Raw genomic sequence first — 16975 nt, 5'->3', positions numbered from 1 at the left:
AATGCTAGCGGCAGTGCGTCTGAAGAAAAGCGGGGTGGGATTGGGGAGGTGGGGGATTGGAAACTGACGGTGGAGAGCAAAGTGGGGCAGCTAAAGCAATCGGGACAGAGAGAGCAGAAGGCAAGGCGGTGTAAGCCCGGCTCCTCCCTCCCCGTGTGCCTGGGTGGAGCCCCACTGCCCTTGCCAGAACTGAGGGTGGGAGAGCAGGAGGGGTGGCCTTCCTGGGCAAGGAGATGCCACCTGAAGGCAGATCGAAGGGCGGTGTCACTTCCCTGAGAGCTGTGGGAGTCAGGGCTAATATTCCCATTTTACACATGAGGAGACTGAGGCAGAAGCCGTGCAAGGGCCGAACCTAGCCCCTGGGCAGGAGCGGGGCTCCTGGGTGTCCACCTGGTCTGCTCTCTGAGCTGCTCGTCTAGGCCTCCGGGAGCGGGTCTGCTGCGGACGGCAGAATTCGTCACAAAGCAGCCGCTCGGCAAACATCACCTTCCTCTCTTCCCAGCGTCACGACCCCGTTGAATGACACCGACACGGGCAGGCAACAACCCCAGGTATGCTGGGACCCAGGTGGGTCAGGAGTCCAGGGTGCAGCCCACGGCAGGCCTTTATTTCTGTTATGATCACCAGCGCTGGGTGCTATTCACGGGTCCCTACCGCCCACCAGCTGGTGCCGGGCACCCCGTGTATGACATGTCCGTCGTCTCCTCTGCCCGAGGACGGCTGGGGCACCTGCTGTCTCGGAGGCGAGACACCGCCAAGTCAGCCTGACTCTGAAGCTGGTGCTCTCAGTGGGGACCAACCTCTGTGTCTCCTATGTGACTCTGCCACACCCGAGTACTGGCTCTGCAGGTGGTGGGCGCCCACAGCACACGCCCCACCCCCGGGGTCCTGACCCTCACCTTGGTGCCCACCTGGGAGGGGCACCCAAGCCCCAGCGCTGAAAGCCAGAAGCTGGGTTAATTCCCTCGGGGAAGGCCTTATCTCTGGGAATCCTGGCTCACCCCACAGCCTGTCGCCGCTGTGGAAAGGACTTTGGCCCGGGAGGCTGAGAGCCGGGGCTGTAAGTCACTCTAGCTCAGCGGTTAGTGGGGTGGCCTACAGGGTCCCCGCTGCAGCCCCGCTCCCGTCTCATGCCTAAGTGTTCCGGGGCTGGTTCTTAGGGGCCCCCTGGCGGACGGACGGCCCAAGGGCACCACCTGGTGGCCAGTCTCAGCCAGGCAAGGCGGCCGCAGAAAGTCCAACAGCAGGTGGGGCAGCAGCGCACCCAGGAGAGAACAGTGAGGGGAGCAGGCTGCACCTCCCCGCTCTCCCAGGCGTGGGACGGAGCACTCCGGGCTCCCCAGAGGTCCCTGGGCACATGAGAGGCGCTGCCTTTACAAGGCAGTCTGAGTGAAGAGCTCTCAAGTTTGGGGTCAGAGGAACCTGGATTTGAATCCCTTGGGTTCTTAACCTCACCCTGAGTCTCTGGTCTATGTAGTGAGGCTATTTAGGGCACAGTTTTCAGGGATGCGGACCTCTCTGCATGAGCAGGCAGCCAGGGGAGATGGCAGGGGTCAAGGCTGGACCAGCAGCATGTGTCTACCCTGGTGGTACTCAGACTGGAAGCCAGGGACTCTCAACTGTGGCCGTACATCACAACACCCGATGCTTAGCTGTGGGTCTCAAAGCGCGGTCCTGGACCAGCAGTGTCAGAATCATTGGGGAACTTGTGAGAAATGCAGATTCTGGGACTCTATCCCCCACCCCCTACCTGCTACATTGGAAATTCTGGGGGTGGGGTCCAGACTGTCCAGGTGATGTTGATGCTCCAGTGTGAGAACACTGTGCTTAGGGCCTGGAGTAGCTTAAAAGGCATCTCAGGTGATTCAAATGTCCTGGGCATCAGAATTACCTGCCCCCCCCCCACCTCCCCACACACAGGTTACAAGGCACCTGGGCAACTTATTACAATAACAGCTCTGCAGCTGCTTCTAACGAGCAGTCACTGCTCTGATGTGGACCCTTCTCCCCACATGCTGTGCATGCCCTTCCTTCAGAGGGCTGGGTTCCATGTCGGAATGCAGCTGCTCTCCCCGGGGTTCTCCTAGACCAGTGAGTGATGCAAACAATAACTGCCCGTTACTGACATTTCCTGGGTACCTAAGCTCTGACAGGCATGGTGCTGGGGGCTTTGTATGCAACATCTCACAAGAACCCTGTGGACTGTTAGAATTCCCCATTTTACAGATGGAGACACTGAGGCATAGAGAGGCTAAGTAACTCACTCTAGCTACTAAATGGCAGAACTAGGACTCTAGGGATCCCTGGGTGGCGCAGCGGTTTGGCGCCTGCCTTTGGCCCAGGGCGCGATCCTGGAGACCCGGGATCGAATCCCACGTCGGGCTCCCGGTGCATGGAGCCTACTTCTCCCTCTGCCTGTGTCTCTGCACCTCTCTCTCTCTCTCTCTGTGACTATCATAAATAAATGAATAAAAAAAAATTAAAAAAAAAAAAGAACTAGGACTCTAACCTAATTCTGATTTCAAAATCCACTCGCTTTGCTTCCCCATTTTACAAGAGGAGGGATGACTTGCTGAATTCTCAGGCCACATTGTTTACACCTTGGCTTCAGAGCTCACCAGTGCCGTGGCACCCATTTCAAGATGGCACACAGGGACCTCTGAGCCAGGTGTCACTCCCCTGAGCATCAGTGCAACAGGAAAAAGGAGGCAGAGGCAAGGGTTTAGTTGCATGCCACCCAGATCCCTCCAGTGTCTTCTTGGATGCACAGAATTCATTATTGAGGAAATGGCCCCCATTCCAGCTCAGTCTTCATTGTCCTCTAAGCATCACACAGACTGGGGCCCATCACCCTTATCCAGCTCAGAGAAAGGCAAGAGGAGCAACCAGTGATGGAGTAGAAAAAATAGCTATTTTACCACAAAATATGCATTTCCCAAAAGCAAGGGAGTTGTTGTCTTGAAGAGGCCAAGACCATGGGGAAGTTCCTGTGGAAGGGGCCGAAGGGAGCTCCTGTCCTGGAGCACCAGGTGGGCAGCCCTCAGCGGGCTCGAATTCGCCGGGAGAGTCGGTAAAGCTCCATCGCTGCCTTGGCGTCTTCCACCGAGCTGTGCCCAAAGCGGCTGTTCTGTAGACACATGTACAGAGGGGGGTATTGGGGTGGGCTGAATGCAGAGACCCCGTGTGATCAGGGCCTTCCCCTACTCACACCCCGGTTTCCAAGGCCCTGAGGTGGGTAAGTCTCCCCAGGCTTCGGACACCGTGGACTCAGCAGGTGGCGGGAGCAGGCCTGGCTTCTACCTGTTGGCCCCTGAGCTAGGACACAAGGCCCAGGCATGGCCAGGTATCCACCTTCCAGCTTCCAGAGAACCAGGCTATGCCCTCAAGGTGCTTATCATCCGGCGCAGGGAAGGGGGTGCTGCAGACTTGCTGTCAGACACATAGGGAGCTCCAGGGCACCAGGCAAATATAAAAAAAAATATGTCAAAATGATGTTTCTAAAGTGCCACTTGCTCAGCACTTCAGTGAACCCACATGCTAACCATTGTGTCCTTGGTCCTGTGTCCACCAGGCTGATGGAGGGGCCCCAGTTCAGGCCCATTCCCTGAGACCCACACAATTCCGGGTCACCTAGACAAGCAGTGCCTCACACCTCAGGCTGGGGCTCCTGCTCTGCTCTCCTCAAGGTCTCAGGAAGGTCTCCTTGGAAGGTCTCCCCTTCTAAGGCTCACCTTTTGGACATGTGCAAACCTGCCATATATCCTTCATGTCTTTGGGCTAATGGGCTGCCCTCCCTGCAACCTAGAGTTGCTCAAGCACAGGGCCCAGTCCTGGAGATCCAGCATCTCATCCAACCGGGCCCAGAGTAGGTGTTGATAAATATCTGTTGACAGGGGAGGCCTTCACGTGGAGCTGCTCCTGCTAGGGTGTGGCCCACCTCCCTCGGCCCTGCCACCTCAGTGATCTCCCAAGCACCAGTGCCCATGCGCCTTTGCCTGGGGCTTGCCAGAGACTTCGAGTGCTGAGGAATGGGCAGCAGCAGCAGCAGCCATGCCTGACAGGATGTGTGTCAATACCTCTGCTCCCTGCATGCATCGGAGCTCTGTGGGATTGCCCAGAGGCCCGCAGTGGAATTAAACCTCAGTTATCCCCAGAGTCACTGGCTTGAGTTTAAAAACAAATGAAAACTTTCTTGGGTGGTTTCCCTTCACTGCCTCTTATCCTCGCTCTACCGTGTGTCCCAGGGTCTCCTCTTGAATAAACCACCGTACTCTGGTCCTGGCCTGGGGCCTGGTGCCCAGGGAGCCTGAAGCCAGGACCCCTCCTTGCTGGCAAGCATACAGCCTCTCATGACTGTGGGGGAGACAGAGCATCTTTGGGGCCGCATGTTGGTTCTGGACCACTGGAAGACATTGGCACCCTGGTGGGAAGTCAGGGGGATGCTCACCTGGATGCGCCGCCCAAGGAGGCGCTCACTGAGCACCCGGAGAGAGACGCGCCTGCAGTTCTGTAGGTTGGCTTCCCGCCACAGCAGCCTGTCGGTGGATGTGTCATAGATGGCAGTAGTTGCTCATGTTCTCTTTCAGGGCCTGGAAGTCATGCTTCAGGTCGTGACCCACCACCAGCTTGCCTTCCAGGAGCTGCAGGATCTGGCCAGGGAGACACGCAGCACACACATCACGCAGGGTCCTCCGGACGGGTCTGGGGCTACTGACAGGAAACAGCCCCTCCTCGACGTGCTGTGTGACTTTCAGCAATCTGACCTCCCTCTCTGGGCTTCAAACCTATCATCTATAAAATGAGAAGACTGGACCAGGCCTCTCCTCTCACTCAATGGTTTGGGTCCATGCTAAAGGCATGTCCTGATGACTCCTTCAGTGGCTTCCCCATGTGATAGCTATGGCCCCTACTAAGCATGTCCCCTGTGCCAGGCACTCACCTAAGTACGTCACATACTTTATATCCTCTAATCTTTTCAACAAGCCCACTGTGGCAGGCAGAATAATGACCTCCGAAAGATGCCCATGCCCTAATCCCAGACTCTGTGAACCCATTGCTTGGCAGAGGAAAGTTACAGTTGCATACAAGCTTCAGGCTGAAGAGGACCTCCCAACAGGGCCATCACCGCCATCACCTGCGTGCACCCAACATATGGCAACGGCTCTTCTGTATGGAGGTCAGTGGTTTGCCCTGAGGACCTGACATGCAGCTGCTGGTCTTGAAGAGGGAGGAAGGGGGCTCTACAGATTGGTAAGGCCAGGAAGCGCACTCTCCCACAGAGCTATCAGAAGGGAACACAGCCCTGCCTACACCTTGATTCCAGCCCCGAGACCCGTGCCAGACTTTGAACTGTGGAACCGCGCAACTCAACACACCTGTGGGGCTTTGGACCACTCAGTTTATGGTGTTGTTACAGCAGCCATAGGAAGCCAAGGCAGCGATGAGAGAGGCCTGTATTTAATTGAAATTTTGCAGCTGGGAAAAACCGAAGCACCGAGAAAGTGAAATAATTTGCGGATTTTAAAGCAAGTTCTCAGATTCCTTGGCAGCTCCTCTCTCCAAAGATGAAGCTCAAGCCCCCTCGCCTCCAATGACTATAGGTCAGCCTATGTGGCCAGCACCCCAGCAGCTCCCAGGTCCCCCGAAGCCACCCTGCTGGAAAGACACACGGAGGTAGAGAGCTGGGCCTGAGGGCCCCAGGGCCAGCCACTGGCCAGGTGGGCTGACGAACCTCCCGGTGATCCCAGCTCCGGGCCTGCGGGACGCTTCAGCCGACCAGCTGGCCCCATCTGCCGAGCCCTGTCCAGATTGCAGATGCATGAGCAAAGTAAATATTGACATTGTTTAAAGCACTATGTTTAGAGGTGATTTGCTAAGCACCATTAGATAACCGGGGCCGTGACATAGCTAGTTAGTGAGTTAGTGGCAGAGCCAGCCTTCAAAGCCAGCAGGCTGCTTGTCACCGCCACACTTAGAGCAGGCCTGCTCCAGGCCTCTGCCAGCCAAGCCGCTGAGCTTTGAGGAGCAACCCCTAAAGTCCCCTCTCAAGTGCCCAGGCCTGCCATCTTGCCTCCCTCCTGACTCCGTCTCCAAGGTGGTCCTGTGGACAACCTCCTACCTCAGGCCACATGGGCCACTCCTTTTTCTTTACCTTGGCTGCCATTGGAGAGAATGGGAGAGGGAACTAGGGGGGAGCTGTATCAGGCCCCAGCTGGAGGGGCAGCTTGGGGCTCAGGCCTCCCCTTGGACGGGTCTCCAGTAGCTTCTATGCCTGAGCAAGGAGACTACTTACATGGCAAATACCCTCCCATGCCCTGCTTCTACTTCTAGTGGCCTCCTGGGACATCACATGGGGCATTATATGCTCTCCCTTGGCGATCACAGGATCACTGTGGCCACTCTACAGAAGAAGAAGCCAAGGCTCAGAGACACAAGGTGACTTGCCACATCATGATCACATTGGTGGTAGCAGGGTCTGTCCATCTACAGGCAACAGGCAATGTCACCAGCCTGCCCGTCACTCCCTACAGTGTTCCATGGTTTCATCGGGGCCACTGCTGAACAGAGCCCACAGTCAGCCTAGGGACTGGGGAGGCTCGCTTGAGGACTGAAGCTGTGCTTGTCGGACGGACACCAGGGCTGCTCCCACTTGGGCCAAGGCATCACCTGGAGAAGCCCCAGAAATTGGGGATTCTGAACTTCGAATTTCTACTAGCTGGCGCTGATGCTGCAGATCTAGGGGTCACGTGAGTGGTGAGGGTACACGCCCTGGGCAGCAGCTCCAGTCCTCTGTGTGGAGAAAAGTGCACCTGCTGGCACCTGGGGGAAGGGCAGCATGCACCAGGTCCAGGGCCATGCTGGGCGGCCATGGGTCATGTGCCTTTTTTTGCTGATATCTTTTAAGTTCCTGAACAATCTGGCCTGTTTTCCCTGACCGACAGGGAGCTGGCTCAGGCCCAGTTCACACAAAGCCCTGAGGGACTGTCTGCCATCCCAGAAGCGGCAGCCACGACAGCCACAGGTCCCAGGCACAAGAGGATTGAGTCACTGTGAGGCACATTCCTGGGAACTTCATCACTTCCTGAGCCCGCAGGTCCCAGGAGGCAAGCGGGGAGGTCACTACGGGAATCCCCATGGGACCCATGATGACACAAATGAAATACGAGGGGTCGACAAGCAGAAGGAACAGGAAGCAGGGAAAAGAGAAGACTATTTGGCAGAGAAAGAGAGATGCTGGCAACTTTTCAGACCAAAGATGCTGGGCTCTGGGCAGGGAGAGACAGCCAGCATTTGCTGTGCGCTCTCCGAGAGGTTAAAGACCATGTCTAGGCTCCTGTTTTCCCACCTGTAAGGTCAAGGCCTGGAGAGCTGAGGCTCCAGGGGTCCCTCAGCAGCCAGGGCTCTGCTGACTTTCTGAGGCAGGGCTAGGGAGGGAAGTGGGGGGGCCTGCTGGAGCCCGGGGACAGGGAGAAGGCACCAGCTGGCGGGACCTGCCCTGAGTCAGCGTGGGGAAGCAGGTGTGTACAGCACAGGAAGGGGGGTGGAGGGAGTGTCTCAAATTCCTGGAGAGAGTTGAGTGAGGAAGAGAAGGGACGTTCACCCGTCTGCTCTACCCGCCAGTGATGGGCCAGGGACTTTCCTCCCCCAGGAACCTCTTGACACAGAGTATTCTGATTCCCATGCCACAGAAGAGGGGCTTGGGGGTCAGAGGGGTTGAGAGGCTTGTCCAGGTGACACGGCTGGTGACTTGAGAGCTGCAGTGAGGTGTCCAGATCTGCCCGCCCCTGCCACTGTCTTTGTAGTTGTCATGGTTACCCCCCCCCCCCCCCCGCCACCAAGAACCTGGTTCTAGTTCAGCGTTACTACTGTCGGAGCTGAGGACAGTGCTGGGCACGGGTCAGCTCTCAGTGAAGCCTTCCTGAAGCAGGATGTGGCACCTGTGAGGCCGGGATGATCACACCATCTTACCAACAAGGAAAGGAGGGTGCAGAGTGGCATGTGCCCACGTCACATGGCAGGCAGGAGCAGGGCCTGTAGTGTCCTTCTGCTGCATACCCACGCTCCTTCCAGGTATTCCCCAGCTGAGCCTGATCAGGAAAATCACCTGGGGCCCTTGTTAAAAATCCAGAGGGCCGGGCCCCACTGTCACCCTTAAGAGTGGCCCAGTCCCCTCTTCCCTCCTGTCCCGTGCCCTGCTCTGCAGGTGCCCCCACCCAGCGTGTGACCGCATCCCACAAGGCTGCGTATGCTTGGGGTATCCTGGATGGTGAAGTCATCCTCTTTCATCTGGGCCCAGAAACACCCGCCCAGTGGCAGGGCCCCAACAGGGCACTTGGCCCAGGCAAGGCGGCTGTATTGGAAACAGCTGCAGGAGGCTACTGCGGCCTCCCTTCTGTCTGCATTTCCCTCCTAAACCAAGAAGCTTCATGGGGTTCAGCTAGTTTGTTTGCCAACTAAAAATGTAATTATCGGTCCCTGGTCCTGGTCATGGGTAAATGCTATTTGGCATACTGGGTTAACATTAAAAGAGCATTAACTTACAAAAATAAACTACAAGCTATTAAAAATTACTGTTAGGAAAGAAAAAAACAAAACCCAAAAAACCAGCATTCACCACCAGGTGAGAGCCCCATATCTGAACACTGAATTGTGTTACAGCTTGCTGTGTGTCCTTAAATAAGTTGCTGCCCCTCTCTGGACTTCAGTCTCCTCATGGGTTCTCTCCCACACTGACACCCTGATTTGTGGGGCTCTATAGACCAGTTTCTCAATTTCAGCACTGCCGATACTTCTTCAGTGTGTGTGTGGCCAGGGCAGGGGCAGTCCCGAGCATTATAGGATGGTTTAGCACCATCACAGTACTCTCCCCACTGGATGTCAGTAGCAGGCCCCTTGCCCCACTTATGACAACCATAAATGTCTCCAGATATTGCTAAATGTCCCTTGGGGAGCAAAACCACTTCACATTGGGAACTGCGGCTCTAGATGATGGTCAGACCTAGAGGTTTCAGAAGATAACAGGCGGTAACTTTCCATATATAAGTAATGTAACCACTTTACAAAAAATAAAAGTAAAGAAGAAATAAGGGAGTGGTGGGATCCCGTGCACAATCTCAGTGCCCTATGGCAAGGTTGTTGTGGGGACCAAAGGCAGAGGTGCATGGAAAGTCCTCAGAACAGTGCCAGGATGTGGTGCCGGATATAGACACCTGAGCTGCTTCACCCTGCATGTCACAGATGCTCCTACTGAAGGGCCCAGAGCAGTTTAGCAACAAGCCAGAGGACAGAGACCCACGTCCATGCAAGTCTAAAGACTGTGTGCTTGCACCTCCCCCCCCTTTCCTGAGCTATGTGTGTATCACTGTGTCTTGACAGCAAAGGCCAGCATGAGGCCAGAGGCAGTTTTGTTCCACGCAGCTACCAGAGCTCCTGTATTTTGTGAAAATCAGTTCAACTGCAACCCCACAAACATTCTCAGGGTACCTTCTGTGCACAAAGTATACCATCCCGTCTGGGGGCAGAATAAAATACATCAGAGGAACGTGGAACCAGGCAGGCCATGTGTGGACAGGCAAGCATTAAAGTCCAAGAGCCACTGCAAGGAAAACAAGAGGCCCCCACTGCGGGCCCCCATGCAGGGAGGCGGGGATGGGGGACAGGGCAGGGAAGCATCAGGAAGGACTCCTCTGGCCTGGGCCTGCAAGGATGCTGTCAGATGTAGGGGCAGGGTTGGGGGCCGGGGGAGAGTAGGGGTGTGGCAGAAGCACAGGCTGGATGATGGCTGAGCTGTGAGGGAAGGCAGCAAAGGCAGGCCGGTAGGGTTTGGAGGTCCGTGAGCATTGTGCTGGTGACCTTGGCCAACAGGGAGCCACGAGAGATACTTGAACAGTGGAATGGGGAGGCTGTGATCCCAGCCAGGCCGGGGAAAGCCTGTCTGCCACTGGGGTAGGAGAGATTGACGGCCAGCATACCTGCTGTTAGGCAGAAAAGGAGAGCCAGACCTAAGACCACAGTTCTCAAGGGAGGTCAGAAAGGGGACTCAGACGTATAATCTGGGTGTGCGCCCTCCTTCCTCCACGGGCACAGTTGGTGACCGTCAGCCATGGGCCGGGCACTGTGCTTAGTGCGACAGGCCACATCACTGAATCCAGTGTACATGAGGCCAGGGAGGAGGCATTAGCACTCCCTGTCACTGACAAACAGGTTCAGAAAGGTTTGATAACTTGCCAAAGGTCACACAAACCAGTGAGTGACGGAGCAGGAAATGTAAACCCCCAGATGTGGTTCAATGGTCTGGCCAGTCTGTAGATTCTTGGTTCGCCCTTTGAATGGCTGCTCAGTGCCTACTCGGGGCAGGGCTCCGAGTGACACACCTGAAGCATCAGGCCTAGCACGACCTCCGCCTGAGATACAAAGCATTCTGCACCAAATCTGGATGGGCGCCTAGGCATCCCAGTGCCCAGGCCAGGGCTCCAAGGCATGCTCTGGGCTCTCCTGCCCTTCCTGCCACTCTGCCAGGGACGGGGGGCGGGGAGGGACTGCGGAGACAAGGAGGAAGGACGGGCACATGTAGTCCAGCTGACTGCTCAGTGGGGATCTGAGTGTGAGGAGCTCCTGCCATGTCCCTGGGCCTCCCGTTGACACCTGAACACCCAACCCCTTTGACCACCTCCATCCTAGCATTCTCTGCCCCTGCTGATGGCTCCCCAGGGGCTCTGACTCACTCCCTATTGATATTTCTTTCCTCACTACCATCTATCCTCCACAGCACCCCCCCCCCCCCCGCCCAATTCTAGTCTTCTCAAAACTTGGGTTCGATCCTGCTATCCTCTTGCTCAAGGATCTCCCATGGCTCTCTGTGGCCCACTGGGTTGCAGACATGGACTCCTCCCACCCCTTCGAAAACCACCAGTCTCATGGAGTCTTTCTAGACCCTAACTGATTACTGTACCCCCGGCTCTGGGCTCCTGGCCTCCTCATAGTCCCTATAGAACAGCATTGTCCAGTAGACATATATTGTGAGCCACATATGTAATTTTAAATCATCTGATCACCATATTGAAAAAGGTAAAAATAGGTGAAATTAGTTTGAATGTTTTATTTAACCTAATATTGTCAAATACTATAATTGTAACATGTAATTGATATAAAAGATTATTGAGACCTCTTATGAATTTTTTGATACAAATCTCTGAAATTGGGACGTCTGGGTGGCTCAGTGGTTGAGCGTCTGCCTTCGGCTCAGGTCCTGGGATCGAGTCCCACATCGTGCTCCCTGCAGGGAGCCTGCTTCTCCCTCTGCCTATCTCTCTGCCTCTCTCTGTGTCTCTCATGAATAAATAAAACAAACAAGCAAAGCAAAACAAATCTCTGAAATCCCATGCACATTTTATACTTACAGCACATCACGGTTCAGACCAGCCACTTTTGGGGGCTCATAGCCACATGCAGCTTGGCAGCCCCCTACTGGACACACAGCCCTTGAGGCATGAGCCTGACTTCTGAGTCCTGACCCCTCTAGTTATCTGGACCTTTGGGAGTCACTTAGTGTTAATGGGTTGAATTGTGTCCTCCCACCCTCCCTGCCCTCTGCCACCTCCATTCATATGTTGAAATCCTCACTCCCAGTCCCTGAAAATGTGACTTATTTGGAAATAGGGTCATTGCAGATGTAATCAGCAGAGGCCATCAGGGTGGACCCTGATACAATATGATCGGTGTCCTTATAAATGGGCAAGAGGGGGCCACAGAATGTGCACACCAGGAGAACACCACACGGACTGAAGGCAGAGATTGGGGTGATGCTTCTACAAGCCAAGAAACAGAAGACTGCCAGCCAGCCCCCAGAAGCTGGGAGAGAGACGCAGCATGGATTCTCCCGCAGGGCCTCAGAAGGAAGCAACCCTGCTTACACCTTGAGCTCTGACTTCCACCCTCCAGGATGATGGGACAATACATTTCTGTTGTTTGAGGCCCCAGGCCATGGTACTTTGCTGCGGTGGCCCTAGCAAACCAATACACTTGGTTCAAGGGGGTCTCAGTTTCCACATCTCTAATATGGGGATAACAGACGATCGTATCAGCTGACGTTTCTGGAGTCCTTACACAGGCACTCTCTCTAGGCACGTTCTCAATCCTCACAACAATCCTATGAAGTCGCTGCTATTATTATACCCAGTAATCTTTTACAGGTGCAGGAAGCTGGGTACACGGAGAGGCTGCCCAAGGAACTCGCCCAGGGTAACTGAGCTGCTATGTCAGCAGCCAGGGTTCAAGACTGGCCCTCTAACTCTGAGTTTACAGCTCCTGAAAACCATCCTGGAGGGCTGTCCCATGAGGCGTGAAGGAGGTCCGGCCATTGCTCAGGAAACGGGAGCTATTGTTATGTTTGATGTTTATCCCGAGTGTGGAGCCTGGCACACGTGTGGGGCGTGCAGTGGGGACCAGCCCCAGTCGGCGTTCCTCTGGGACTTCCCCCAAGCCTAGAAACCAATGCGCTGACTCGCCCTTCTAAACCTTCCCAGAAGTGACTCAAGCTAGTGCAAGACGGGTTGAGTTTACTTTCCATCTAGTGACTCAGAGAAATAGAAACAGAAACTGGGACCTGAAAAAGTTATCACAAGGTGAGGCAAGATGGTGGGAGATCTTGGGGCCGCATACCGACCTCAAACTGACGGAAGGTCCATGGTGGGTGTGAGTGCAAGCTCTTCCCCTCAGCCCAGGGACTCCAGCCTATTTTCCAAGACCGGGAGCCCCCGCCAAGGGCCCAGCCAGTGAGACCACATTTCCTCATTTCCTTGCTGGGGCCAACCCAGGGTAGAGAAGGAATCCCCCCATGGGAACATCAAGCAGAACCCAGTTTCCCCATGAGCAGCCCAGGAAGGTGGACCGGACGCCCTGAACGCTGCTCCCAGATGTGAGTCTAAGACTGTCTGAGGGCAGGAGGCCTTCTCGGATCTGAAGGAGACCCTGATAGGGTTCTCGAAGCCCGAGTGCTCCTTCACGCAGAGGTGGAGGGGATCTGTCGTGGCTGGGGTCATGGGTCACAGATCTGGCGCCTAGGGAAGGTGCCCGGGAAGTGTGCATGTGCGTGCATGTGTGTGCAGACACGCAGGGGTCCGCAGCCTCCCCGCCGCCCAGCCTGGCTGGCAGACAGCCCTCCACTTACCTCCAGCCTGGCCACGGCGAACGGCGTGGCCTGCTCCATGTGCCGAGGCGTGATCCCGCTGACCTGGGTCCTGTAGTCAGTGATCTCCCCCTCGGGCCGGATGAACTTGTCGTAGAGCACGGTGCCGTGGAGGTCCACGAGGCTGCAGCGGGCCAAGCCGCTCTTCCGACTGGGCCCCACGCCCACCATCTCACAGTCAATGGCCACCACGTCGGTGCCACTTGCCATGTCTCATCAGGACCCTGAGACACACTGGAGAGGGCAGGCGGGGGCGGGAGCATCACTCAGGGCCCACTCGGGCCACCACCCGGCAGCCTCTACCCAGTGCCCTGCCTGTCAGGAGCACTGCCTGGAGGCAGGCACAGCTGGCTTCCTGCCGCCCGCCCGCTTCCTGAGCCCCGCGGCCCCAGGGCCTGGGGAGCCCGCGGGCCCCTGTCACATCCTCCCCTGGCCACCACCGCGGCTCCCACTCACCTGCCTGCTGGCTGCCCGCGCCCTCTGCTCGCGTCTGCCCCTCTGGCGACGCCTCTTAGCTACTGCAGTGGCCCCGGGCGGTGACTCATCTCTGACCTCACGCCGGGAATCCCAGGCCCAGTTCAGTTTCTGGTTTGTTATCAGGCGAAGTCAGAGGCGGGAGGCTGGGCACGTGGGCTGCGCTGCTCCAGCTCCTTGCGCTGCCGGCAGGTGGGAAGCCCGGTGACCCGAGTCACCACCGACCCGGGAGGCAGGCTCCGCGTCCACCCATCTGACCGTTGCCCCTGCCCCTACCTGGGTGCTTGGAGCCCTCCCCATCTCAGATGACGCGGCTGATGAGAATGGGGTGGGTGGCCACACCTTTCCTTCCCTTTCTCACCCTCCATCTGCTGGGAGAATAAACATCCCCGGCACCGGAGGCCACAGAATGTCCCACAACTTCCCACCTGACACTCAGTGAGGTCTCTTATGGGGGCAAGGGAGAGCTGGCTCTTGGGACATTGAGCCTGGGGCTAGCCCCAACCCCCACCCAGGAAGGCTGAGAGGGAGCCCCTAGAGTCTCCAGAGCTTTGGGGGTGCTTCAGAAACAACCATCTGCCTGCCCTCAACGGGCTCTGCTTCCAGCTGGGCTAACACTCTTGGAGGACAAGGAAAGAAAGCCTGGAAGTAGCCCCACCAGCCTGGCCATACTTCCTGGGGACTACACCCAGCTCCCAGGCTCGAACTCTGACCTCTTACAGCAGTGCCTGACACGTAGACAGCATTCAATACTTATTGACTAGATGAATGAGTTATGGCTGGGACAAAACCAGAACCAGCTTTCAGTGAGGAAAAGGCAGAAATTGAAATCTTTCCTCACCATCAGCTATCCTCCACAGCACCCCTTCCCTATTCTAGTCTCCTCAAAATTGGGTTTGATCCTGCCATGCTCTTACTCAAGAATCCTCTATGGCTCTCTGTGGCCCACTGAGTTGAGAGGAAGTCGTCATCATATGCTGCAGCAAGACTCTTGCCTCCTACTCCAGATTCCCAAGGAGTAAGCTTTGAGCAGTGGGATCTGATTGCTCCCAGATGCCATCAAGATTTGTGGCTTGGAAAGGAATTTCCCCAGGCCCCTGGTATTTTCACCCAGTGATGTCTGACTGTAACAGACCTCAAAAATAAAACGAAGTATTGAAATATGTCTGAATAATAAGGTATTGCTCAAGTTCGCCATTGAATTGGCTCGAATTTGAAGTATGAAATTATTTTTGGTTCCCATCCTGATTGAGCAACTTTTGGTTGAATTCAGACTGGGGACTTTTTTGTTTCTCAAATGCACAAAGGATCATCACCCTGATTTAGGGAGAGAATGAAGCAAAACATGTCACTTTACATCAATGTGCATTGAAAAAGTAACCCCCTAAAGATCCAGTGGTGAGGTTTCTGCTTCTACAACCCCATAGGACCCGGTGCACCTCACCCCTTCACCCTGCTGGTTCCTCAGGTCTCCTCCTCTTTGTCCCAGCGTCCAGAGCCCACTCCGTGGTCACTGACCCTGCATTTCCCCTTTGCTCAGTCCCTACCTGTCCATCAGCTCCCAGGTCTTCCTGCCTCCATGCTGTCCTTCAAATCCCAACAGATTTATTTTCTCCAAATCTAATCTCTTGCACTGTGATTTCCAGTTGTCCAAAAAAAAAAAAAAAAGCAAACTTCAACGCCCATGCAGTTTCCAAGAACCTGGAAGTTTCCATGCCTGGGTCATGTTGAATTTTTTTTCCCAGGTACTGTGAGCTCTGAGGTTAGATACAGACACTTGTGAAAGCCTAGGAGAGGAATCCCTGACCCCAGCCAGGGGGAGGAGGTCCCAGAGGGGATGCTTCTCCAGTTTACCTGGTGTCATCCATTGGCCAGACCAAGCCTGCAAATCTCAGGTCAGGTGACAGCAGGAAAGTCAGTCACTCAGGGCAAACCTCTCAGCCCTTACAAGACACACCCTCTTTCAGTTGGCCCACCTGTGACTATACAAGGTACAGAGGCTGCCACCTTGTGGCACCAAGCACAGGGCACAGGCCAAGTGGGTGATTCATAACTGAGTCAGGCACCGATCCCTACCAGCACCTTGACCTTTGAATTCCTATTCAACCATGTCTCAGCTGTGCATGTGCTCAAAAATGCACAGATGTGAATTTCTCAATTCTGTGAGAGGTAGAAGTGTTTCAGTCAAATGTCAGCAATTTCATGTGGTTCATGTAAAATCACAATGGAATTGCTTTTTAAAAAGAAAAAAAGTGAAAAATGAACTATATATCAATAAACGTGCAAAAAGATGTTCAAAATCTCTAATCATTAGAGAAATGCAAATTAAAACCAAAATGACGTAGGTATCTACACCCACTAGGATACTGACCCTCCCCTGAAAAAAAAAAAAGCACACAAAAAAACCCCAAAATAACAAGTGTGGGTGACAATGTGGAGAAATGGGTAAGCTCATGGCTGTTGGTGGGACTGCAAATTGGTGCAGCCACTGTGGAACACAGTATGGCAGTTCCTCAAAAACTTCAAACAGAACCACCGTATGATCCAACAATCTTACTTCTGGGTATACACCCAAGGTAACCAAAAGCGGAGTTCCAAAGGTACCGCACACCTACCTTCAGTGTTATTCTCAAACAAGCGGGGGAAGTAACCCAAGTGTTGAGGACTGACCAGACCAACAAAATATGGTCTATACATCCAAATGATTATTCAGTCTTAAAAGGGAAGGAAATTCTAACATATTAAACATGAATGAACTTTGAGGACCATATGTTAAGCAAAATAAGCTCATCACAAAGACAAATACTATTTGATTCTACTTACATGGGGTAGTCAAATTCATAGAAACAGAAAGTAGAATGGTGGTGGCCAGGGGCTGGAGGGAGGAGGGTGTGGGGAGTGTGTTTAATGAGCAGTTTTAGTTTTGCAAGATGAAAATTTCTGTCATACAGATTGGCTGTACAATGGAAATATACTTACCATCACTGAGCTGTACCCTTAGAAAGGGTTAAGATGGAAACCTGTATGTTACGTGTGTTTTATCACAATTAGAACTAAACATCTTCTTGAAAAGTAACAGCTTCAGGAGAAACAAACTTTGTGCTCTGCAATAGGGCAGTTATAAAATTTTTAAAAATAAACTACATAAATTCTGTAGCTCTAGAATGTTGTCACATCCCAAAGCATTATCTTGAAAGCCCCCACCTCAAAGGCCAAAGCACCCAGCAAGACTCAGTGCCCCAGCACCCCTCAATCCCTCCACCAAGCCACCCTCCCACTCCAGCCTGAGAATTCAGAAAAGACCACTTCACTCGC

At 54.5% G+C, this 16975-nt stretch overlaps 1 protein-coding gene across 1 annotated transcript; it reads right to left on the bottom strand.

Moving 5' to 3' along the window:
- Positions 1–2892: 2892 nt before the first annotated feature.
- On the bottom strand, positions 2893–14936 carry ISG20 (interferon stimulated exonuclease gene 20). Its single transcript, XM_025438031.3, is given in 5 exon segments — positions 2893–3127; positions 4448–4561; positions 4563–4649; positions 13169–13420; positions 13643–14936. Coding segments are annotated over 4 exon segments (516 nt in total). The 5' UTR covers positions 13397–13420; positions 13643–14936; the 3' UTR covers positions 2893–3040.
- Between the last annotated feature and the right edge of the window lie 2039 nt (positions 14937–16975).

Source organism: Canis lupus, chromosome 3, assembly GCF_003254725.2.
Source record: "Canis lupus dingo isolate Sandy chromosome 3, ASM325472v2, whole genome shotgun sequence".
Classification (NCBI taxonomy): Eukaryota; Metazoa; Chordata; class Mammalia; order Carnivora; family Canidae; genus Canis; species Canis lupus.
Note: the sequence above shows the minus strand (reverse complement) of the source record. Positions and strands in the feature narration are given on the sequence as shown.